Here is a 24,945-nt window from a genome sequence, read left to right as displayed (position 1 = left end):
GTCGCAGACAAAGAAGCTGCCATGGTGAAAAACCCCAGCTGAAAGTTGAACCAATCTCATCTTTTGAAGAGGCGCTCAACCCGTCGGAGACAAAGAAGCTGCCTGAGATTTTCGTTCAACTCCAGGAGAATATTTCTCAATCAATCTTTCCAACCCGTCGGCGGGAGAGATTGATCGGCTTCGCGAGTTAGTTGGCTCAACCCGTCGCAGACAAAGAAGCTCAACAAAACTCGCGGCTGGTGCGCTCAACCCGTCGAAGACAAAGAAGCTGCACCTGAATTAAGTTGGTAACTGAATCAATCCTTTATTTGAAGTTGGCGCTCAACCCGTCGGAGACAAAGAAGCTGCCAAGGATTTACATCCAGCACCAGGAGTTACTCCAAACAGTCTTTCCAACCCGTCGGTGGAAAAAATGAGTTTGGAACGCAAAGCTAGTTGGCTCAACCCGTCGAAGACAAAGAAGCTCAACTACAGCAGTGAGACGAGTGCAAGCGTTGTCTCCGAAAAGACGTACACACTGTCTCATTTTCCTCTTCCAAGCGTACACACTGTCTCATTTTCCTCTTCCAAGCGGCAACTATTTATAGGGGTTGCGTGACGTCACTGGATCTGTGGCCTACGTGACTAACAAGAAATATTGTTTAAAGTTGATAAACAATGCGTTAATATCTTCGAAGGATTGACAGGAAGTTTGCAAACGTCTCTGGGTGATGTCGAGATGTGATAGAATCGACGTATTTGTTCCTCAATCGCCAATTAATTAATAAAAGCGTTTCCACGTGGAATAAAAGAGCTTTCTTCGGGTTTATTCTGCTTGATTCTTGATAATTTTCTCGTGTCTTAAGCTGAATGAGGTTTGGAGTTGTATGTTGAATGAAGTTTGCAGGTTTGATTCAATCCGTGACGATTTTGTTTGATATAAAATGGGGATGAATCGAAATGTACCTCAAACGGTATCAAAGATCGGCGATTTCGAGCTTAGGGCTTCCTCTTGTGAATTTGATTTAGATTAGGTTTTTCCCTGGTTGGTAATGCAGAGAATTAACGATTTAATAAGGATAAAACAATAGAAAAGTCCGCCATCTGGAATCAGCTTTCTCCGCTTGGAATTTGAGGAATGTGGTGTTTTTCAGGCCCTCGCTACCTGCTCTTTTGTTTCACATCCGGTGGCTGGGTAAAATCGTCTCTTCGAGGGTCGAAAAGTGACGCAAAGAAGCTTCTCAACTTGTATTTTAAAACGTTGTGAGATTTTTGATGTAGAAAATAATTTAAATATTGAATGCTTGGCTCGTTAAATGGAAAAGAAAAAAAAAGAGAAAAAAAAATTGTGCCGAAATGTTGGTTGCATAAGGTGTAAAGGCCCGAATGGTCTCAATACAAAAATAAAAGCTGTGATAGCAACAGACATTTTAAACAATGTAAATTGTTGCTATGAATACAAAATAATTATTAAACATTAACCGGCTCGTTTACATTAAAAAAAGGAGGAAAACAGTGAAAATACATTAATAAGAATTTTGCATAATGTTTTATAGAAAAATTGTAATTGAGGAGTTTTATTACGTGGTAAAATTAACACACGTATTTCTATAATACACCCGGTATAACAAAAATTGGTCAAGAGAACTACTCATTGAACAAAGCAACTTTTGGTCTCGACAGATATTTATTCTCTTTTCTATTAACATACAAGTATCTTTGTGAAATAATAAAAATCACAAACCTAAAAATAACAACCACTTTTCTGTATGTAATTTACAAAGCCTTAGAAAACGATAATTTTTACAATACTCATTTGGCGACGCCTACTAAAGCCGGCCTGATGACTCGATCGTGTAATTTGTAGCCAATTTTGGAAACAACTACAACAGTCCCAGATTCTTTACCTTCAACCTCCTAAAAACAAAGAAATGCAGTCGAAAAAAATAGTTATTAATAATACGAGTGCGAAAACACAAGCTTAAAGTTAGAGGGCTGTATGCAACCAGCGTATGCGAGATACATAGACACCAGAGAACTTTAAAAGTTTTCGCATAAGTGTTATTCAAAAATTTTTTTGGAACATTTTAATTTAAAACACGTTGCTGTGGGAAGCGTGTTTTAAAATAGTGAAAACACTTTGCTATCGCAAACGTATTTTAAAATAGTGTCTATAATCTAGGATTCAGATATTAAAAAGAAGGCTTAAAATGTTACTAACAAAAAAAATATATAAAATTAGCTTTTGAATTTTTTCTTTTTTTTTGTTGAAAATGGGCTTCCAACCTGCTTGGAACACAATTGTGCCTCTTTTCGTGATTATGATTTTAATTTTTTTCCAATGAAAACCCAGAAATAAATTTTCCTCTCAGTTAAAACGTAGCAACGCCACTTAGATACGCCCTCTAACTTAAGTTAAATCCCATTTTATTTCATAGTAGAATTTTTTGACAGCGCATTTGAATTTTTTTGAGTGAATTAAAGCACAAATTGACAGTTTCTTTAAATGAAAAGAATTCTGTGTTAAGCTAAATCCCAGTTACAAATTTTGAGCCAAGAGAACCCACCAGAAACTCAAAAAAAGCAAATGCGTTGTTGCAAAATTCTACAATGAACTGAAATGGGATATATTTTGATTTAAAATTGAACCATTGTCAGAGTTTAGCAAAATTTCTCAGATGTATTTGCGAAGTTCAAGACAAAATTTAGAACAGAAATTATTTGAAAAAATAGTTAATTTTTTATTTTGTGAAAGATGTGTGAAAACTGATCAAATATCTGTCAAGTTTTTGGTGATTGACAGGGTTCAGTGATAAGAGGCGGTTGTTACGACACGCTTACTATCTTTTGAAGCAGTTATTTCGCTTATTTCTCATCGCAGAAAATTTTGAAAAGAACCTAACGGTATAGAACGAAAGATATTTTCAGTTTCCATTAAAACATGAAATACGTAAAGTAGATTGCCAATGCCTTTAAGCAATAACAAGTGCATATATAGGGTGTCCATTATTGGGATCTCAGTTATTATAAGAGATACAAGGTAGCTCAAATAAGAGGAAAGTTTTTATTTATTTTTTTTTTATTTATTTAGCATTTTTATGCTAAACAATTATCTGCAAGAAAATTTGATGTAATTTTTAGTTTTTGAATTACTGGAAAAAACAGAAATTTGTAATTTTCGCTTTTATTTTTTCAAGCGAAAACCAAAACAACTTTTAACTAAGACGTTCTTCAGCCACTTTTTTAAAAAGAATCTAAATCTGTCATCCCATTTTCCAAAGCGTTCTTGATGTCAGAGTTACAACACGCAACTTTGGTTTTTCTTATGGAGGCCATATTCGCTTTTTGTATTTTTAAAAAGTATTTTTATTTCTAATTACAACAATGTATCACATGATACGTTCGAATCTTACATGCTGATCAAAACAAAGAAAAATCATTTTTGAGAAAAAACGTCCACAATTTTGTTTTCAAACAAACTAGATTTTAGAAGTTTAATTGAATTTGCATCTGGAAGGTTTACATTTCCGTCAAGCTTACTTATTTATAAAGTAAAGGACATGATAATTGATGAGTTGCAAAACAAGCCAAGACAAAGTTATAAAAATTCTGCTCGTATATTTAATAGAACTGTCAAAATTTTGTTTGTTAAACAAAATTTTTGATGATCTTTCCAAAGCACTCTTTGCAAAAACGCTTTTTTGTTAATTTTAATTAGTGTGTAAGTTTCGATGATATCATGTGATACATCATTGTAATCAGGAAATGATTTTTAAAAAATACAAATGTCAAATATGGCGTCCACAAAAAAACCTAAGTTGAGTGTTGTAACTCTAACAACAAGAACGCATTGGAAAAGACAATGACAGATTTAGATTCCTTGTCAAAAAGTGTCTGAAGAATGTCCTACCTAAAAGCGTATAGTTCTTTTGATTTTCACTTAAAAAATTAAAGACAAAAATTACAAAATTTTAGTTTTTCTCAATAATTCAAAAACTAAAAATGACATCAAATTTTCTGTTAGATAATTGTTCAACATAAAAATTCACAACTTTGCCCTAATTTCATCAAATTGTATCTCTTTTAATAACTGAGATCCCCATGGTGGAGCTCGAAAAGTGGACACCCTGTATGTAATTTGCAGCTCTGAGATGGTAAAATCACAAAAAATTTAAAATAAACATTTTTGTATTACACAGTAATCTATGACAGTAATATTACCCAAAAGTTAAACAAACCTGTTGAAACAAGGCTTCGTGATAGTTTGGATTAAACTTTTCGTTTAGTGGATTCACACACTCTAAACCATGCCTCTTGAAAACTGATTGTAGTTGCGCTTCGGTCATTACAAGTCCTTCGTATAGACTTTTCAGGTGCGGATTTTTATCACTGATTTCTTCTTTGGGTACAGTTTCAGTGGCTTTGCCTAAAACGTCTGCCACATCGAGGAGATCTTTACAAAAACCTTGAATACCAAACAATTTCGCTTCTGAAATTTGTTTGGTTAGCCGGTTTCGTAAATTTTCGCCATCAGCTAACGCCCGTTTGTATTTATCCTACAATACATTAGAGTTTTTGCACACAATAAAATTACACAACACTACTGTATGACTTACTAAAAGTTCGTTATTTTTTTCGGTGAGTTCGGCAATGTTTTTATTTAATTGTTCAATGTCTTCCACTTTTGGCTGTTCAGAGGGTGGTGGTGTACTATTTTGTGACACTTGCTCCTGCTTTGCTTGTCCTTCAGGGGCATTGTTCATCCGCATGTTCATAAGTGTGATTGATCTGGTGTTGAGTATCACACTTTCGTTGATTATTTTACCATACTTTAGGAGGCCGCGGATTCCCATCAGAGACATTTTGCCAAGTTGAGACACTTTTTCCTGGTGATTTGAGCGTAAATTCGGAACTTGTTCTGAAGAGGTTAGTTTAAACGTCAGACGCCACTACTGCCAATCAAATGACAATGAACTTTGACAGCTGACTTGCTTATCACCAAGAAAATTGTGCAATAATTTCAAATCAAGATTGTATAATTTCGTTTTGGAGATTAATTATGTAATTACAACTGATTGAAATACTATCACAGGTCATTACGAATAGACGGAAGTAGGAATTGTTTGCCCTCTCTTGATGTTTCGACTAGAGATTGATTTATGTGTGAAATTATCAAAACCACAGTCAAAAACTGTCTCACGAGACTGTATTGTTAAAAATAAGTAATTGTTTCAAGTAGTTTTATAAAATTAAACCGAAAAGATGTTTGTTTTAAAATTTTAAATCATGAAAGTCACTTCCCAAATGTATACCTTTATAAGGTTGTGGGTTCAATCCCTTGCGTGGTCCATTTTTTTTTTCAATTTTTTCTCGAAAGTAAGCATATATGAAATCCAAAATTGGTCAGATATGTACTCTAACTTAGTTTAAATTCGGAGGACTATAAAAATATCGATTTAAAAAAAAGTCCAACCAATTCACTAATTACTTGGAAAAAAAAAGTAGAAACGTTGAGCTTTGCACTCTTAACAGACGAGAAAAAGTGGCGACTAAAATTTTCATAAGAAACATAAAAAAATATTTAAAATTTGCGTTTTGTTTCGTATTTTTCACGATGGTTAAAGATACAAGAAAAATGTTGGGCGTCAAAGACTGAAAGTATTTTTACAGCGTGAAATTTTTAACTGGAATAAAATTCATAACTTTGATTAAAACGATTTTGCTGAAAATTCCCGAAACCGGTCAATTTTTATTTTTCCTTGCCTACTGTTTGATGCAGATGGTTTTTGTTTATCTGTTGTCAGAAATGCACAGCCACCTCTAACTTTTTTTCCAAATGTAATGGTATGTCAAGTGAGACCTCGTATGAAAGCCCTTTTCGCAAGCAATACAACGAACTATTTGTTTTTTGAATTTTTGCAAAGCCTACGTGATAAAAAAATAAAAACCAATTTTATAAGTTGAACATTATTTAATGCAACATATGTTCAAAATGGGCACCGTTTCTCTCCTGGGAAATAACATAACGATATTAGCATAATAGTAACATATTGCAATATTTCTAGTGTGACTTGCGTAATTTCAAATTATAAAAATTGGTTTTCATTTTTTTATCGGGTAGGCTTTGAAAATATTCAGAAAACAAATAGTGCGTTGTATTCGCTCTTTCACATGGGGTGACACTTGACATACTTACATTTGAAAAAAAAAAAAACGTTAGAGGTGGCAGTGCATTTTTAAAAACAGATAATTAAAAACCGCATGCACCAAATGATGTGCAAAGAAAATAAAAAATCGACCTGTTTCGGGATTTCTCACAAAAATCGTTTATAAATTTTATTTTAGTCAATAATTCCACACTGCTTTAATTTTTTCATCACTTAGGCGTTCACAATATGTGCTCTTTCATATGAGGTGTCATACGACATACCGTTACATTTGAAAAAAAAGTTGGAGGTGGCTGTGCAGTTTTGAAAGCAGATAAACAAAAACCATATCCACCACATGATGGGCTATAAAAAACAAAAAGCGACCTGTTTCTGAAATTTTTACAAAATTGCCAATGTCCAAGTTATTAATTTTATTTCAGTTAAAATTTTCACACTATATAGCTAAAGTGTAGAAGATTATGAAGTACAAATTTGTTCCTTACACTTTGTGAATTGGATTTTCTACAAAAAAGACACCATATTTCTATCTTTAAAGGTTTAGGTATAAATTAACTTTCCAATACTTGACCACTGCAAAATGAAGCAAATCCGTCTTGAGCGTCTTTGAATGACTTTGGGGTCTAAACAAGGACGTTATATACTATATAACCTCCTTGGGTCTAAATAGTTGAAGATAGGGACATGGATTTGCGGACATTTTTGTATGAAACGTAATTCTCTACAACTTTTTTTCTAACATTTTTCTTGTTGAAAAATAAAGGTCAGACTGTAAATTGGTAAAAGTTTGATTTTTTTTTAATATATTTAGTTTACGATAATTTTTTTGCTTTTGTTTATGTCTTACTATTGAGAATTTATTGTTCTATCAGCCTGTTTTTTTGTTTGCTATGTGTCAACCGTAATACAAATACAACCATTTTATTTAAATTCATTGTTCTGAAACCTTAGATGGTAATGAAACAACTGCGCTCTCTGGCGACATTAACGGAACTACTGAGAAGGGAAACGTTTTATTTGTACGTCATTTTATATCCTAACCCTTAGATATCCGTTGTTTAGTATGAAACTATTAGTGCCTACCTTGTACAGGTTGAGTCTACTAAAAGCATATTTTTACTATACTATTTCACAAACTAATATTCCTTCAGAATTAAGCGTTTACTATTAGATACTTTATACTTTTCTCTATTCCTGTGAATTTCTTCAGAATTTTTCTACAATTTCTTAGAATTAAGATTAATTAATTAATTATCATTAAGTTGCTAAAAAAATATTATTTTTTGTTTCATATGAGACCAAGCAATGCTTAGATGCCTTTACCGGTAAATACTTTTATATTTTTCAATATACACGTGATTTTTTTTGGAATTATTTATTTATTATTATTATTTATTTATTAAAAATATTAATATCAATGAAACAAAATAATAATAATAAAAACACTATTAGTTAATGAGATTAATAAAACAATTCTGCTTTTTTAAATTTTATTGAGTAGAAAATTCTTAATAAATATTTTGTTTATTTGAAATTTTAATTACTGTTACTTAAATGGCTAGCGCCATTTGTTTGTTTTGCATACAGCAATATTTAAGTATCGCTTGTTCTCAGATGACACAAATAACTTTTTGCAGCTACTTAGTAGTAATTATAGTAATAATTAATTAATTTTGATTATAAGGAATTTTAGAATAATTCACAGGTATAGAGAAAAATATAGAGCATTTAACAGCAGATGCTGAATTCAGTGCGATAATTAGTTTTCGAGATATAAAAATATACTTTTAGTAGATTTCCCTGTAGTTATCTCAAAAAATAATAATCACTCAGAAATGATCCTTTGATAACAAATAACATAATGTTTTGCTCTGTACCTAGTCATTGATTAATTAATTATTAAATGTTCTGTACAAAAGTAATGTAAAAAATTGGCTTTAGAATCAAAAAACCTCAAAAATAAGATACGTTTTATAATAAAGAATATGGAATTGTGTAAAATAGGGAGCTACAGACAAACCTTCCTGAATTTACTCATATTTATTTGTTGCGCAGCTCACATTTTGTAAATTGTTTTTCAAAAATTATTATGGAGAATTTCATAAAAAAATATTTTACGTATTGGAGATAATTGTTTGTTTCCTCTTTCTTGTATTTTTATGCTCATTATTTTAAAAAATATTGGTGAAACAATAGCCCAACGAGGAATAAATAAGATAAAGCTTTCCAGTATTTTTTTGTTTTTTGTATTTATTTTTTATTATTGTCATAAAATATTCCATCAGTACTTGAAAACCAGTGACATCATAAATAAATTTCATTTACAGAAATATTAAAATTTCACTGTTTTGAGAATTTTTTGGAAAAAATATCAAAAATATAAATTTTTCAGCGCTGCTTTTCTCGGAGCACAAAAAGTGAGTAACATGAAAAAAACTTTCAAAATGATTTTCCAAAATCTGCAATTTTTGCTTACTTTTTCTCACCGCTCACTTTTTATATAAGAAATTTTTGTCGAATTCGGACAAGGGGCATTTTTGGAGTCAATGTTTTTTAAGTTTTTTTAAATCATCTTATTCATATGGTCAAATAGGATTTGATACATAAATAAATAAAATCTTTCAGATTTTCAATTCTGAAATTTTATTGATTAAATCAGACGATGAATTTTTTTAGATCTGTAAAAAATTTTATTATTAAATATCGTCATTTAAACTGTGGTTCACGTACAGTATTTTAAAAATTAATTGTTAAAGATTTTATTTCAATAGAATTTTTCCCCAGCTTGTATATTGTCAACTATTTCGATGACGGTATTTCTACAGGATGATTAAAAAATTGCTTATAAAAAAATTGAATTACAGTGTATGCTTTGCTGAACGTCTTTTATCACCTTGCAAGAGTTGGTATGATATTTTTTAATCACCCTGTATAACCAGAATGACACGTTTAGTTTATAGATTAGATATTTTAAAATAAAAAAATAATAGTTGTATTTGGAAGTAAAGAAATATTTAAAAGTGCTTTTAAACAAAAAGAAAAACTTAACAGAAAATATTAAAAGAGACGATAAAGTAGTTTCTGTAAGAAATTTGAGATTTTTAAATTTCTTGGACTCCATTTCTGTTTGAAGTAAGGCCAAAGACACTTTTTTCTTTTCTCTGGAAAACGAAAGCATAATAGAGAATTTACAATTGACTAAAATTTACTGGAAAGTATAATAATTCAGGTCAAGTATGGCAATATTTTTTTGTTTTTTTTTCTTCACAAAAATATTGTAAAGTTCTTATTTTAACATTTTTTTGAATTGTTTGGTAGGCAGTTACAGAAAAATACAAATCTTTTGAATATTTTATTGAAATAAGAACTAGTATAGTAGCCACTATAAGCTCCTATGAATACATAAATATTAAAATCCACTAAAAGCAAAAGTATCACTTAGGTATTCACGTTCACAAAAATACAATTCTATAGTTTGATTATGCAGTAATTGCTAAATGTGAATGCCTTAGACTATTAATATTGCTAGTTCATGTTTGAAAAAATGCTAAAATGATTTTCATATTGCACTTGTGTCTGAGATATGTGTATACTGAACAACAACGGCACCCTCTACTGAGTATTTCACGCAATTGCAACAAAAACATTACACATCCAAACAACAAAAATCATTTCTTTTTCTTCAATCTATAAAATGGCTACGAGACAAACTATTCCATCCCTTAACATATTAAATTGAGCAAATTAAACAATACGAAACAATTTTAGCCATTTCAACGAACGCAAATTAAATCAATCATGGACACATACGTTGTCAATAATTATACGTGGGTCACTAGTATAGTTACTGACAACGTATATTCAGCTATTTAGGGAATGTGTTAAAAACTCCAACAGTACGCCATCAAGTGAGGGTGCTTAACAACTAAAGGCATTTTCAAAATGTTGTTGTAAATATACTAACTGCCACAAAGGATTTTTTAACAACGAAGAACGAAACTAAAATTCTAGTTTAATGAAGACGAAAACTTAAAATAATAAAGCTACACTTAAAAATTAATAAAACAGAACAATTCTTCAGCTCTAAGACGTATTATCTAATCCGTTTGACTTTTGAGGCAGTCCTGCATACCATTTGAATAATTTTTCTTTTATTTTTTTGTATCATATTTTAAAAATATTTGCAAATCAAACGGAATGGCAGATGTTGAATTGTACAATATAAAGGCACACCTATTACATTAAATTATTTTCTGTACAATAATTACCACCCGATAAAATTTACTTTAGTCTAACAATGGTGAAAATGACATTAAAAGCGTTGAATTGTACTGCAATATTATCGAGAGAAAGTAATAAGTACAAATGAAATTTTACGTATAGTGTAGTTAAAGCATGTGTGTGCAAGACATCGGAGAATTGTAACATTTTTTTTTAATTTTTTTAGATAAGCAAAATAATACAACTAAACCTAGAGCCAATTTAACACCTCGGTGCATAAAAAGGCACACTCATTTAAAATTAATTTAACGATAAGCCTTATGTAACCGTTAGTAACAAAAAATTACACAACGAACAACATTATCATGGAAGATGTAGTACATGGTACGTACACTCACACAAACAAACAAATAAAAATCAAAAGGTATGTATATACAGAGTTGATTGCGCAAATTTGACGACTCTGTTGTATTAGAGGTAGTTACAATGAAGAATTAGGTGTACGACATTGACACATGAATACAGACACTAATAATAAAACAAAATGTGGCTCACCTAAATCTTACTGACAATAATTGCTAACAATTTCAAGCTTACGATATCTACGAGATAAGTAAAATAGGAAGTGTTAACACATATATATTTTTGTTCATTAGTGATATTATAAATCTATTACTGGCAAACTAATGGCACCTGACAACAAAACTTTCAATTCTGAAAAAAAATTTAAAAGGGAGGCTATTGTTTCCGTTGGGACTTTTTTCGAAATTCTAATCACTGGTGTTGAAATAGTCCGAAGCGTTCCCACGGCATATAGGACAGGTCCTGTTTGACTGAAAAACAAATACACATTACAGTTATTATGCCAAGTGACAAAAAAATCTATTGGCAATACTGATATTACCCTAATTGCAGGTGTCTCGGAACTGTGACTAATTTATTGCCAATAAATTATTTTCTATTTACGAGAGAAAGCCGCATTATAAGAAAAGAATTGTAGCCAGTTACTAAAATTATTTACCGACAGAGTACATTTTTAAAACAAAAAAACACTAGTTTATTTGTTTAATTTGGTAGCTATGGTAGTTTATTAGGTTTAATTTGGTAACTATGGTAATAAGTGGTCACAGAAGGAACTAAAGAGATGGCGACATATTAGAGTAAGCTGTGCTTAAAACAATGTTATCCAATTATGTTAGTAAAAAAGGTTATGATAGAAAATCATTTGATGCAATGTTCTTATAGCAAAAAATTTTTAAATGTGGTTAGTAATATTACTTGCCTCTTTGTATTTGTTACCATCTTTATCGAATACAAAAAATACAAAAATGCTTGAATTAATTAAATGAGCAGTAACATATAATAGCTATTTAATTGAACTGGTAACAAATCAAAACGCCAGAAATATATAAGAAGCAAGATTATCACAAAATGCCAACAAAAATAATTTGTAACCAACATTAAAAATAATGACTGGATATTTAAATTTTTTTATTTATTTCAATAATATTACACACTTCAGCAGTCGGACTATACAACATGCTCAAAAACTGACGCAACAACTCAATGGTGTGTGGTAGAGAACTGGTTACATATAAAGGTAAAAATAGTAAAAAAAGTCTTTGTATTAAAGTTATTGATAAATAACGGATTTTAGATAAATGATATGTGGCAACGTTGTCTAACAGTCGTGATCGCAATAGAACTTGATCAACAATAAAAATAAATAATTTTTGAAACGGTTTCCTAGGAAATAATTCCCAGTGTTGACACATCTACACATTGCGATTTTTTGGATGAATTTTATTTTTTTTAAATTAAAAAAATTGCTAAAATCTGATAGAAAATTAAAAAAAAATTATTCATCGTTTTGTTAGGGAACGACTACCTTGTGTGAAGCATGAAAACATTAAAAAATAATGAAAACTAAAAAAGTTAACACAATAAGTTTGTAGCTTCAGATTTTTTTAAATATGACTTTAGGAATTTTTTCCACATTTTTTCCGTAATCTGCCACTTGCTTCTCAATAACGTACCACTGAGTTGGTGCGCCAGTTTTTGAGCACCCGGTATAAGTTCTGATGCTGTAATCCTTTTTAAATGATTTTTTAATTTGCTTTCTTAGCTGCACGGAATTTTATGTTCACTATTTTTACAGCTGCATTTTAGATTTCACGGTTGTTCAAAATAGGAATTTTAAAATATACTGATCAAATTTATACAGATTAAATAAAAAATTCGGTTTACTGATAACTGTCTATTTGGCTTGTTTTTTATAATCATTCAAATAGAAATAGAAAGGTATTTATTTTTTTCAAAAATGTATACCTACTACTACGATGGAAGTTTTTAAAAATGAGGGTTTTGTCAGATGTGTGTAACAAGTAAAAATTCAAAAATGTTGGACTGAAAAAAAATTGAAACCGAATGAAAAACAATGATTTCTTTACAATTTAATGTTTTTTATAAAAAAAACTTTACATTCAATTTGCGTGAAAAAATATAACTGTGTGATGGCTTCAGCAACACAATACTGAGTGTCTCAGCGTATGTCCAATAATGTTAGAAAATTAATCTTTTTCTTTACAAAAGCCGAAGATATACTAACCCCCTGCATCACCTAAAATAAGTTTATACAGGGTGTTTCAGAAATAAGCTATTCAGATACACCCTGTATAAAAACAAACATACACCCTAGATTTTATTGAATTTTTAGACATACCTTTTAATTCTGATGATTGATCGATTCTACTTAGTTTTTGAAATAATTTCTTTGTTTCTCTTAAAAAACTTTCAAACTATGAAATGAAAGCCGTTCAGTCTAAAACACTGCGATGTCTGTGCATTGATTACACTTTTTCAATTTTTTTATTTTACTCGAAAACAGCACATTCTACAAAAAAATAAATTACAAGAAACATTTTTTTAAATTGAATGTGGTTTCGGTTTCAAATTCCAGTAATATCAGGGAAACCAATTTGTGCTACAAAGTTATGAGTCAAAACTCGTCTTTCGGAGGAGACGTTAAGCCGTCGGTCCCGGTCACTACTAGTGGTCGTTAGGTCAGGTCAGAGGCTGTAGATGCGACCTGAAAACTCTGGCACTTGGGTGATGGCATTACCACCATACGCATATTTATATTTATATTTATTTTATGAGTCAATTTAGTGCCCTTTAAACGTTTAACAGTTAAATCATTATTTAAAACGACTGTATGCCCAAGTTTATCTAAATTGTATAAGTATTTTTAAAGGTAAAATATAATCTGTACTTTTTTGTTTATTTTTGGTAGCTACTAAAACCACAAAAAACTTTAAAAAATAAAAAATATGGATCAATTTACTCTTAATGCTTAATCTGTAATTTTTTAAAATTGCACTTCCTTGCAAGAAGAATAAAATAAATCTGAAGGAAGCATTCTTTCTCAAAATATTTAAAATTATTACATTATTTATGAGTCATAATGTGACTAAACACAATAATTGACCCTTTGAGGTTAATAATCTTTCATTTAATTAAATTCTAATGAGAATCCGTTTATCTTAGTTTATATTCTGTGTGGGAATTGCCATTAGATCATTTCATTTTTACATACCTAAATATTTTTGTGGATTTTCGAATATTTTTGTGGATTTTCGAAAATATGGCACCAGTATTTAAAAGAATAATTTTTTAATGTGTCCTGCTACCTCTTTGTTAACCCATATTTTATCAAATTTGGGCGGGATTGATTTTTAATTTTTATTCCCAAATTTATAAGAAAATGATTTTAGTTAATTCACGTTTTTTTCCTACAAACACATACCGATATTTATACACCACTACAATTGGCTAAAATGTGGCTAGGCTAAAATTCTACAGTCACAGCTAGCTCTACTTTACATCATTTTTGATCGCATGTTATAAATTACAAATAAACCACATTTTACGCACTGACTGAGACAAAACACATAATTGTTCTGCTTAAGTTTCTAATGAGCGCCATCTTGTGGGAAAAATTGAAATTTGAATTAATCGAAGAATGGTCTTTTGTACATTATTTGTGCACTAGATTCTATTTTACAGCGTTGTGTTTTATTAAAGCTCTTCGCTTCATTTCGAACTTCAATATTAAAACTTCACGCTTTAAAGTTACTCCTACCGCAGGTATAATGTAAACAACTACTTTATAGCTAGCTGTTCCACACAGTGTTGTAAAAACAATAAAAAATAATCTTAAAACAACTTACTCTGAGCCACTTATCGATACATTTGGCATGGAATTCGTGTGAGCAAGGCAAGACTCTGAGCACTTGTCTGGCTTCAAAATCGCACATGCACACCACACATGAAGTCTGATCCCCTTGATGAGTATCGGCATTAAATTTGTAACTGAGAAGCGACTCAATTTCTAATTTTCCTAAACCTCGAGGTTTCGCTTCGCCTAATTGTTCAGCCAAATTTAGAAGAGCTTCGTAATTCTCCGTTTCTGTTGTGTCGGAACTACTGAGATCGGTTTGGCTGAATGGAGACATTGGCGGGTTCGAAAACATTGCACTGAAAAAATACCCATAAACAGTCGTAAAAACATACAAAAATATCAACAAAGAGTAGGAGACGAAAGGAGATACAAAATCGCACTCAAAAAATAAAGGCTCTTTAAGCATTATTCGAGGGGGAAATCATTTTAAATTAATTAAATCCAACCAATGTACTAATTACTTGGAAAAAATGCAGAAATGTTGAGCTTTGCATTCTTAATAAGCTTAATTAACAAGATTCAGGAAAACTGTTGGGAAGAAAGTTATAGAGAATTAAATTTCTTGCGAGAAATATTTCTATCTTCGACGTTCAAGCGACATATTACATTTTACCCCTCTCTGGTCAACTACCGGAAAATTAATTTTTACCTAAACTTTTTTTGTAGTTGAAACACTGTATCTTTACCATTATCGCGTCGAAACATAAAAAAAATACACAAAGTTTATGTCTTTTGAATACATTATTTCCAAGTCTGCAAAACTAAATAATAGTGGGTGACTTTTGAGAGAATAAAATTCGATGGTATCGACAAAAAAAAAACAAAATTTTTACATTTTTTATATTGGGCAATTTTTTGAGGCTGCTTTTGCAAATTTTAACAAAATTTCTTTAAAAGAATGTAACAGGTTTTGAAGAGCTAACCTCAAAAATCATATTTTTTTATAATGTGCGTTTTTACAATTTATGTCTGCCCCGTAAATTTATTCGTCGATTAAAACTTTTAATATCGCAAACTATAAACATTCGTATAAGGCAAATTGAGTTATTTTAACTTCTTTTGAGCTCCACAATCACCCCTTAAAATAAATGGAATATAATTAAAGGCACCTATAATAAGTGTTTTCTTGCACAGTGTAATATTTTATTTACTTTTTAAGAAAACTTTTGAATGTATGCGGAAATAAAATTAACTAGACGCCCTCTGGTGATGACTTTTGAACTATGTCGAAAACAGTAACTAAATTTTCGTAATTCCACATTTAATTGAATTTAATGAATTGTTTAACAATTTTGCGTGTATATTATTAACTACTTACAGAGAGAATCACTTTAAAAGTACGTGGTGGTAAATACTAGCTTTGACTTTGGTTCTGCGGTTTTTCGTAGTATAAAGTGTTTATTGTTGGAATTTGAAAGTGGATAAATAGTGAAAAAGATCGAAATTTTGCTTACAAAATGTTATTAAATAGTTGTTTAATTAAATACTATAAATAAAGGATCACGGCGAACACAAAATTGGGCTCAAGAAACCAATAAATTAGTGAAGTGTGTGAATTTTAGGTTAGAATCCACTGAAAAAATCATGAAATACTGCGGTAAATCTACAAAACTACAGCTAAGATTAACAACTGCTGATACACTTAAACGTAAATTATCCCAAAAGGTAGGCTTTTCAATGTCGTAATAATTTTCCAATAAAGAAAGTGAACCAAACAGTCATTCGTTATTCGTGTTTTCTTCGTCATCTTTAATTTGTGAACATTCGTTTCTTGTACCAAAGATACAATAGTCATTCCGCATAGGCAATGCAATAATTGTGAAGCCTCAAAATTCGTACAACGCTCAAAATATGCGAATTAACATTTTCCCGCCATTTATGGTTACTGTTTTCGACCTAGCTCAGTGGCGCCCCCAACGGTAATTTTACTTCCGAATAGTCCGGCTCTTTTATTTTTGTACCCACAGGCGGGTACACGTTTCTGTATGTTATCTTTTTCCAAAGTTGCAGTTTTTTATTAAAAAATTACAAATGATTTCCATGTTGAGTTATGTTGAGTTCTGTTACATGTTTAAGACACGTATTTCTAAAACAACCTGTAGATTGTTTTTTCTATAAATTCTCCAATCATCTTCTGCTTGTTTAATTAAGGTGTGACTAATTATTAGGGAATGCGGACAAGTTTATTCTTTGGTATATAATTTATTGTCGACATTTCGCCACCTTTTTTGGGGCTTCTTCAAAATTCTACATTCTACAAAATGGTTCCCCGTCACACTGTACGAATGATTCCCTACTATTTATAAATTTCACAACTGTCGGATTTGATATTTATTGAAGGTAGATTCATTTGAGTAAAGCGGCATTTTTTTACATGTAAATCGATTTCCAAATTAACTAGATAAGAATCATTTTAGCACACCTTGTATTCTTTATGCAGAATTTTAAAACTTCAAAAAAAAATAAAGAAAAAGTTCAATTTTAAAATGTAATTTTACATTATAGCATCTGTGATTATAGCTTTTTGTATTTCTTTTGAAGTACATTCAACCGAGCCCGAGTGGGACGAATGCGGTTATTTCAATAATTATAAAAAAGACTACAGACACAGATAAATTATAATTGAATTTTTTAAAAGAGTACGAGTACGAGTACAAAAAATCATAAGTAAAAATTTTATATCAAGTTTCGGCGCTAATTTTTTTTTCCAGTTTCCAACTCTCCAGCTAAAATGCCGTCGTGCAAATTCAAGTTTGGTGAGATGATTACCTTCCGAAACTAATAGTTTCCTGACTGGACGTCAAACCTTAGTTGAACTTTGTTGCACTAACTTCTTGTTCAAGGATTTTATCAATAATTGTTGGCCTCTACATCAAAAGATCTTTTTGATTTTTTTTTAATTTTTCTATACATCCAGAATATTGTTTTTCTGGGTTTTCCAGATTTAGACATTTTTTTCTAATGTCATTTTTTTCAATGTCCTCGTACATTGTAGAGTGAAACTATTTTTACATCCTGTATTTGGAAAAGACAAACTGTCTAGAAATTTTTGTTTGTCTCTCCACAAAAAACTAGTTCACCACTATGAATTTTAATTCTAAACATATTGGTTTGCGTTTTGGGATATTTATTTCTCTAAATAACTTTGCAAAAACGTAACTAACCCATCAAAAATATTTTTCTTTAATTTTACCTTAAATGAAGAATTTTTTTTACACTAAATGAAAAAAAATAAATAAAACAAAATTTAGAAAACCCGACACACCAAACCTTTATTTGTTTCAAGTTTCAAGTGTTTCAAATAAAGGTTTGGTATGTTGGGTTTTTTTAATTTTGTTTTATTTATTTTCCACGCCAAAAAAATCCAACAAGAAGTACTAAATGAAAAAGTTGCTTTACTTTTGTAGCGTTAATAAGAGCACTGTTTACATGAATTGTTTTAAACTAATTTATTTGGCATTTAAAATTAAGGTTATATCGCTTGTAACAGCAGCCTATTATGGGGTTTTGAAATAATAGATTTCTGGATTCCGTGATTACCATTGGAATTTTAGATTCTAAAATATTTCATTTTTTAATTTTTAATTTTTTGTGATTTCTTCAAGGTCAAAAGCCGCTGTCATTGAAAAAATCATATGATGGCAGTACCTCTGTCCATGACAGCATCCAGTACCTTAGCTAAAGCTTAAGAAATCGATTTGAAAAATGTTAGTTAAGTTAACATGATTGGTTCTAAAGTTATACATTTTCTTGTGGATCTACACATGACGTTATTTTCTCATAATATAAATTGACAATTCAAAAACTATGACCAGTGTGAGGAAATTTTATGGGGTGGCCATGAGACCACAACCGATCAGCCGACACGTCGTAGCGCTCTCGCGATGTTCATATTTATCGACGAAATGGTCCATTACAGCGCGTGCATTGGCGTAGTTTACTTGGGGTTTAAACAATTAATGTTACCGGTCGCTTACAAAAATCTAATTAAAACATAAATATTATTGTTTTATTATAATTATGGAGTACCCAAGAAAAATTGTGGCAATAAAATAGTCGCTAATTTATTAAGACTGCGGTACATTTGTTGAGATTATTTTCTGAACCAATTTTAATTAAAATAGTCGCTAATATCAGCTTCTGATTGGCTAGTTCAAACCCTGACAAGGCACCTAATTTGACATAATCGTTAAAAAATAACTTCATCATTTCCTCAATCTTACATGGACACCAATGAAGATGTTTAATACATGGGAGCGTAAGTCACTATTACATTTTGAAAATGTTGCGTTTTAAATCTGTGGAAATTAAAATTAAAAACTAAATAAAAATATTTTAATCATTTTCTCTGAGAAATACGCTTGAATAACTGTGATTCTTTCTAAATTCTCGAAAACTGATTCCGTTTTGCAGTTTTACAGAAGTAAATAAAAAGTTTGGTGCTAATGCAAAATATGTCGAAGGTGGTACATTATTGGCTATTTGTTTTAAAACTAGAAAATCGGGATTTCCAGTAACAACTGCGTCAATTGTTGCATTAAATTTATCTTGTAATGACCATTCTACAGATTTTAACTCTATCAACGTAGAATCAAATTTCTCAACAGTAATGGATAATTTTAAATTTTACGTTTCTAAAAATTTGAGTTGGAATATTTGAAAAATTGTTTTCAATAAAATTAAGTTGAGAAACTAAAGTTTTACATTGTTTAATGCTTTGTGCATCGTCGTTTAAAGCAATAAACAAATGATTTTAATTGATTAAAATTTTTAGAAATTTGCTTCTAACCAAGTACCCCAGCGTGTAACTACAATTGTTGATTCGTCAGAAACGTTACGATTTGTATATTTTTTTAAAAAGGACTTTAAAGAAGGATTATGTAGTTTTTTTATGGGAATATTAGCAGATATAAAAGCTTTACACAAACCTTCAACAACATTTCAAGGGCTAAAAGTGGTAAATAATTAAAAAAATATTAATGTCACACCAAAGAATTCTTTGAAATGAATTACAATTTCGTAATTTAGTTCTACTGGGTCACTTTTATGCTTTTTAAATAAGTACAAGAGATAAAAATGTTCTTTTGACTTTTTAGATATTATTAAAATTAACAGAGAGTTAGGGCGGTTAAAAGTAAAGGTATAATATTAATAGATAAGTGACATTAATTATTTTTTAATTATTTACGAATTACGATTTTTAGCTCTCGAAATGTTATCAAAGGCGATGAACACGCTTCAGAGGGAAATACGGTTCGGTTTCACCTCAGGCGCATTTTGCAGTAATTTTAAATTGCAATAACTTGGTGAGTCTTACATATAACGAAATGATTCTTGCACCAAAAATTTATTTCAAGTATTAGCTTTATTTCGTCTCGAATATGTGGGAGTCTATCTTTTAAATTAAAAAACTTTCTCGTATCTCGAAAATTTCACTACACAATTATGCCACGCTACAAGAAAATGTAATTTTTTTGGTTTCCCTTTATCAAAACTCAACCTTGTTAAACTACGTATAAATCTGCATTTATTGAAAGTTTTTTTGCAAAAAAACGGAGTTTCTAGCTTTATCCAGAAGGAAGATATGAGTATGTAAACGCAAAATGTGTCCAATTTTAGGTGTTTGCAAATTTTTAGCTAAAACGTCTTTTCAGCCCCTTCGTGAGGATTGAAACAAAAAATTCTTTGTCTAAACATTTTTTAATACTCTTTCCTAACTTATATCAACAATGCAAGCTGTTCCACAACATTTCGATTTAAAGGTTTATTTGACTGCACTAACCTTCGCCCATAAGATTTCCTCACACTGACTATGACAGATAAGTCTAAGAAACCCGGGTACGTTATATAGACAATTTAGTCGCGATTTTAAAAATGTAATTTGGTGTTTTCATTTACAAAAACAGAACTTAGTTGAGTATTTTATTTTGGAACACCTTGTATTCAAATTAAAATATTTTTAGAATGTGCCTTATTGTAAGACCTATTGTTCAAAAAAAACCAAATAGATAGCTTGCATAGACAAAAAGTTATAGTATCACGTACCACTAAGTCACCCTGTATAGGTCTGTTGTACTTTTTTTTTAATAAAAAAGTTGCAAAGGGTGTGAATTCCAAACTGAAACATCCGGTATAGTTTACGATATAATTTTTGCATTATTTTGATTTCTTACTATTGAGAATTGAATGTTCAATACATTAGTAATTTTTATGGTTGCCTTGTGCTAACGTTATTTGTACGTCGTTTCGTATCCTGACCTATAGTAATCCGTATAAAACCTTCAACCAATCAACTTACAGGAAATGAAGTAGGAAGCCTGAATACTGAGCGGGCGCCGAAATAATGGGTGCATTATGATGCCAACGCGTCCTCGGTGGTTGCAAACGCGGATTTCTGTGCTGTCTCGACCTCGCATGTAGCAACTCCAATTGATTGCCTCTCGTCTCAGCCGATAAGAATAAAGATGCAGGTGGTGTGACTTGAAGTGGAGACACATGTAATGGGGGCGCACCATGCAGGGCTGAATGTGTGTGTGAATGATGATCGTTGAGGAGCTCCAGTTCGAGACTATCAGGTCTCTGAGGCGGGAGATGTTGGTTGTAGTGTTGGTTTGAGACGGAAAGGGCACTAGGCGGAGTAGGGAAGCCCCCATAACCCTGATGTGGAAGACAACCGGGGAATTGTTGGGGTACGAGTTGATGGGGCGCTTGGTATACATTGTGCATATGACAACTGTGCATGTGTGGAGGAGCACCTGGAGGGGCCGTACACAGCGATATGTGTGGGGGCGAGGTGTAACTCCACATGGCTTCGTGATTCATTGGAATCGTTACGGGTACCTTGTATTGAAATTGTTATGTATTATTTTATTAGATTTTTTTATTTAGTTATTAATTACCTGATTGATATCCATCATTACAGTAGACTGATGGGGATGGGCGTGAGCAACGGGTGGAGGACTGGGTAAAAACGTTTGATGATGTGCGTGTATGAAGTCATTCCTATCACGGTATCTGGGACGACGTAACGGGGGACTCCCCTATAAAAAATTTTTTAGTTAAAAATTTCACAGAAAATGTTAAATGTGCCAAAAAAACCAAAAAAGACTTTAAATTTCAACTAGAAATGAATGCAAATCCATCAGAACAGCAAAATACGATATGCCACAGCTTAAACCAGGGGAATGTAAGGATTATTGCAGAAATCTTCCTTACGTTCAAAATACTGAAGATCTTCCGAAAAACGACTAACCTTCTTTTTTGATAAATAATTACATTTAAATTGTTTAAAAAAATCTATTTCAACGCATTAAACAGTAATTTATCACTTGGATGAGACTTAATTTATTTTGGCTTTTTGGATACGTAAAAAAATCTATCTTTATATGTGTAGGGTGTTAAGTATCAACTCCCTTTAGTACTTTTTATTGATTATAAATCGAATGAAAACAAATATCTCAAAAATTCCATAACAAAATAACCGTCCACAAATGTTTAGTAAAATTGTGACATTGTTTACTAGGTAAATGATAATTTTTGCTTTAAATTAATCCTGAAAATTGAGCATTTTGGATAAAACTGTTTTCGCTCTCAGGTACAGATGATAGATATTTATTGATTCAAATTACAAAAACAACAGAGTATGATTTTTAGGTAATGGCTAACAGTTAATACAAACTATGCAACAACATTGATAGAACAATGTAATATTTTCTTTAAAAAATAAATTAAAAAGTTAGTGTAAAACCCGGATTAAAGGAATTTTATTTTTATCCTATTTCCACTAAAGTTATTGTCCGGGAGTTCGATAAAAAAGAGTTTTCTCTGAGTTCCAAATTTGAGAATGGGTTATACAAGGTGTGTTAGAATGATTTTCATCTAGTCGCCTGTGAAGGTCTCATGTAACATCAGAAATGCCGTTTTATAGAACTAATGACAAGTATTCAGACTTCGAATATTATTCCCACTCTCCATTAATCCCCAATTCGGAAATAAGCTTCGATAATAAAAGTGTTTTCTTGCACACGGTAACATTTTAGTTGCTTATAAATTAAAAAAATTAAATATAATTAAATGACAATTTGTAAATTTCATAACTGACAATTTTGACATTTGACAGAGAATTCAACTGAGCAGTGCGGCACATAATGTTACATCTAAACCTATTATAAAGTTAACTAGATAAGTAACATTTACATTTACATTTTTTTACATTTTTACATTTTACATTTTTACATTTTACATTTACACATTTAAATACACTTTGTATTTAGTGTGAATTAGTATACTTACTAATGTCAGCATTCTAGCGTACGGGATGCTGAGTGTAAGTAAAAGTTTAGTAATTTTTTACTTCCTCCATCAGGAGATGATCATAAATTAAGAAAATTTTTACAGTAGCCTTTGAAAGTGACGTATCTAAACCTATATAACAAGTGTTCAATAATTGTTCTGGTCGTGGTTTGCTGTGATTTTCTCTTTCTAGCATGAACGTAGGTAGCGTGATAAGCTTATATGGTTTGCTGTCAACTGTTTAAATGTTCTTATTTTTGCATTTAGGAGTTTTTGATAAAAATCACATTGAAAATCATGATAATTGTATGCAGACGTTCAAAAATTTACTCTGCAAGCTCAGTTGAACGTGTGAATTTTTGGCCTGACACTGACAGCTGTCATCTGTTATTGTTTTGTAATTTTAACCGAGACATACGTTTTTTGTGACAATTGCCACACATAGGCGATCTGACCAGAACAATTATTGAACACTTGTTATATTTTTTTGATAATAAAATTGAGGTAATGTCAATGGAACCCACGGTTTCTTAATTTTTATTGCAAAACACGTTTTCGAAACTCTTCCAGCTTCATTTTCAATGCTGATGGCACAATAATATTAACAGACATATTAAAACAGTGAAATAATTAACAAGCACTGAATGTTTAAACAAATAAATTTAGGTAAATTAAATTGTATCAGCGAGTTAAAAGGAAACGTTCTGTAAAGCAAGACGCCCGTGTTGTGTACAATACAAAAAGTCATTTTTATTTTGTTAAAGAACTATTGGACGATTATTAAATTTCTGTATTTGATTTTTCATTCGATTTTTATAGAATAGGAACTTTCTCTATGTACTCAGTTACGAAGTAATTATAGGAAAATCAAAATAATTTCTAAACTTTGGCACCCTGTAAGTTTCAAAGTTTCAAACGGTAAGTTGAGTTAAATTGCTTTGCCTTGACTTACTCCATGTCCACATCTTTTTGTAATGCTAGTCTGCTCCTTTTATTTCTGATGATGTTTGGGGGTGCCAGGGTAAAGACGTAGTCAAAATAAATTGTTTTTTACAAAAAATAAACAAATTTGTGTAAAGAAAATATTATAACACCACAAACAATTAGTATTGCCTATTATAAAAATATCTGCGATTTGGAAAGAGGTAAAAAGTGAATTCACAAAAATTTTTATGACTCCATGTAACCATGATATAAAATCCATGGTGTTTTAGAGTTCTAAGAACAAATTTCTGTTTAGAGATCATAATCAAAAAATTAAAACTTTTAAAATGCAATTTTTGACAATATACTTGAAACTGATTCGATTCAATATTTTACTTAATTTATAAATATTTTGTAAGAATTTTATAAAATATTAAAACATTTCGAAGATAAATTCATTTCTATTTTCCTCATTTTAAGATGCAACTTCTTATTAAATTAAATATAATTAAATTAAAACAAAAACTTCAACAACCAAAAAGCAGCAGAGACAATTAAAATTTTAACAATTATGCATAAAGTAATATTTTCAAAGATAAAAGTTACTTTTACTTTACTTATTTTTGGTAAAATTATTTACAACCATACTAAAACCTCCCAACATCTTTTACTTAATTTAGCTAAGTTTTGGAATGGTTTAGCAAAATTGATTGGCAGAAAAACGTGCTAAAACAATTGAAATAAAAAATAATTAAAAATTATCTGAGTGATGTTTAACATGCTCTTTTTCTAAATTTCGATCCACATAATGTTAATGACATTGTTATTCACATTTAAATTTCATACAAATGTATTGTTACCAAGTGCCTGATGATGTATGTGTTATAAATAATAGACAAAACGTTGCATAACAATCGTTGTTTTATTACAAGTTCTCCACAGGTTATCTTCTCAAGCTTGAAATAAAAATTATATAAGTATTACCACCAAATTTAGCGATTTTTCAAAATTTCACAAAAAGAAAAAGGACAAAAACGGTCAAAAACGTACATAATGCTCAAAAAAGCAAAACTCATTAAAAATTTAAGTTTGTTATTATAAAAATAAAAAAGAAAAATCAGT

At 30.7% G+C, this 24,945-nt stretch overlaps 2 protein-coding genes across 4 annotated transcripts in view; both read right to left on the bottom strand.

The window, feature by feature from the left end:
- Positions 1-1,647: 1,647 nt before the first annotated feature.
- Positions 1,648-4,960, bottom strand: Roe1. The gene is made up of 3 exons (XM_962604.5): positions 4,596-4,960; positions 4,218-4,535; positions 1,648-1,896 (listed from the first exon to the last, which is right to left on the bottom strand). Exons 1-3 carry the CDS (start codon positions 4,839-4,841, stop codon positions 1,792-1,794), a joined length of 669 nt encoding a protein of 222 aa, XP_967697.1. The 5' UTR covers positions 4,842-4,960; the 3' UTR covers positions 1,648-1,791.
- Positions 4,961-9,485: 4,525 nt separating this feature from the next.
- The window catches only part of mura (murashka), a 31,004-nt gene continuing 15,544 nt past the window's right edge, over positions 9,486-24,945 (bottom strand). For all 3 annotated transcript variants that reach the window (XM_064356016.1, XM_064356015.1, XM_064356014.1), the window contains exons 6-9: positions 21,507-21,647; positions 20,906-21,447; positions 14,597-14,903; positions 9,486-11,200 (exon numbers count right to left, since the gene is read on the bottom strand). In XM_064356016.1, the coding sequence (XP_064212086.1) occupies positions 11,138-11,200; positions 14,597-14,903; positions 20,906-21,447; positions 21,507-21,647 (1,053 nt within the window). In that variant the 3' untranslated portion in view covers positions 9,486-11,137. The remainder of the gene's footprint in view (positions 11,201-14,596; positions 14,904-20,905; positions 21,448-21,506; positions 21,648-24,945) is intronic.

Source organism: Tribolium castaneum, chromosome 4, assembly GCF_031307605.1.
Source record: "Tribolium castaneum strain GA2 chromosome 4, icTriCast1.1, whole genome shotgun sequence".
In the NCBI taxonomy this organism is placed as follows: domain Eukaryota; kingdom Metazoa; phylum Arthropoda; class Insecta; order Coleoptera; family Tenebrionidae; genus Tribolium; species Tribolium castaneum.
The sequence above is the reverse complement of the archived record's forward strand: the minus strand, read 5'-3'. Positions and strand labels throughout refer to the sequence as shown.

Bases quoted from the DNA above. Each gene is read 5' to 3' on its own strand.
- Roe1 (XM_962604.5), bottom strand. From the start codon at position 4,841: ATGTCTCTGATGGGAATCCGCGGCCTCCTAAAGTATGGTAAAATAATC. The intron at 4,536-4,595 runs GTAAGTCATACA...AATGTATTGTAG, and splicing joins AAAAAAATAACGAACTTTTA to GATAAATACAAACGGGCGTT. The intron at 1,897-4,217 runs GTTTGTTTAACT...CTTTGTTTTTAG, and splicing joins ACGAAGCCTTGTTTCAACAG to GAGGTTGAAGGTAAAGAATC.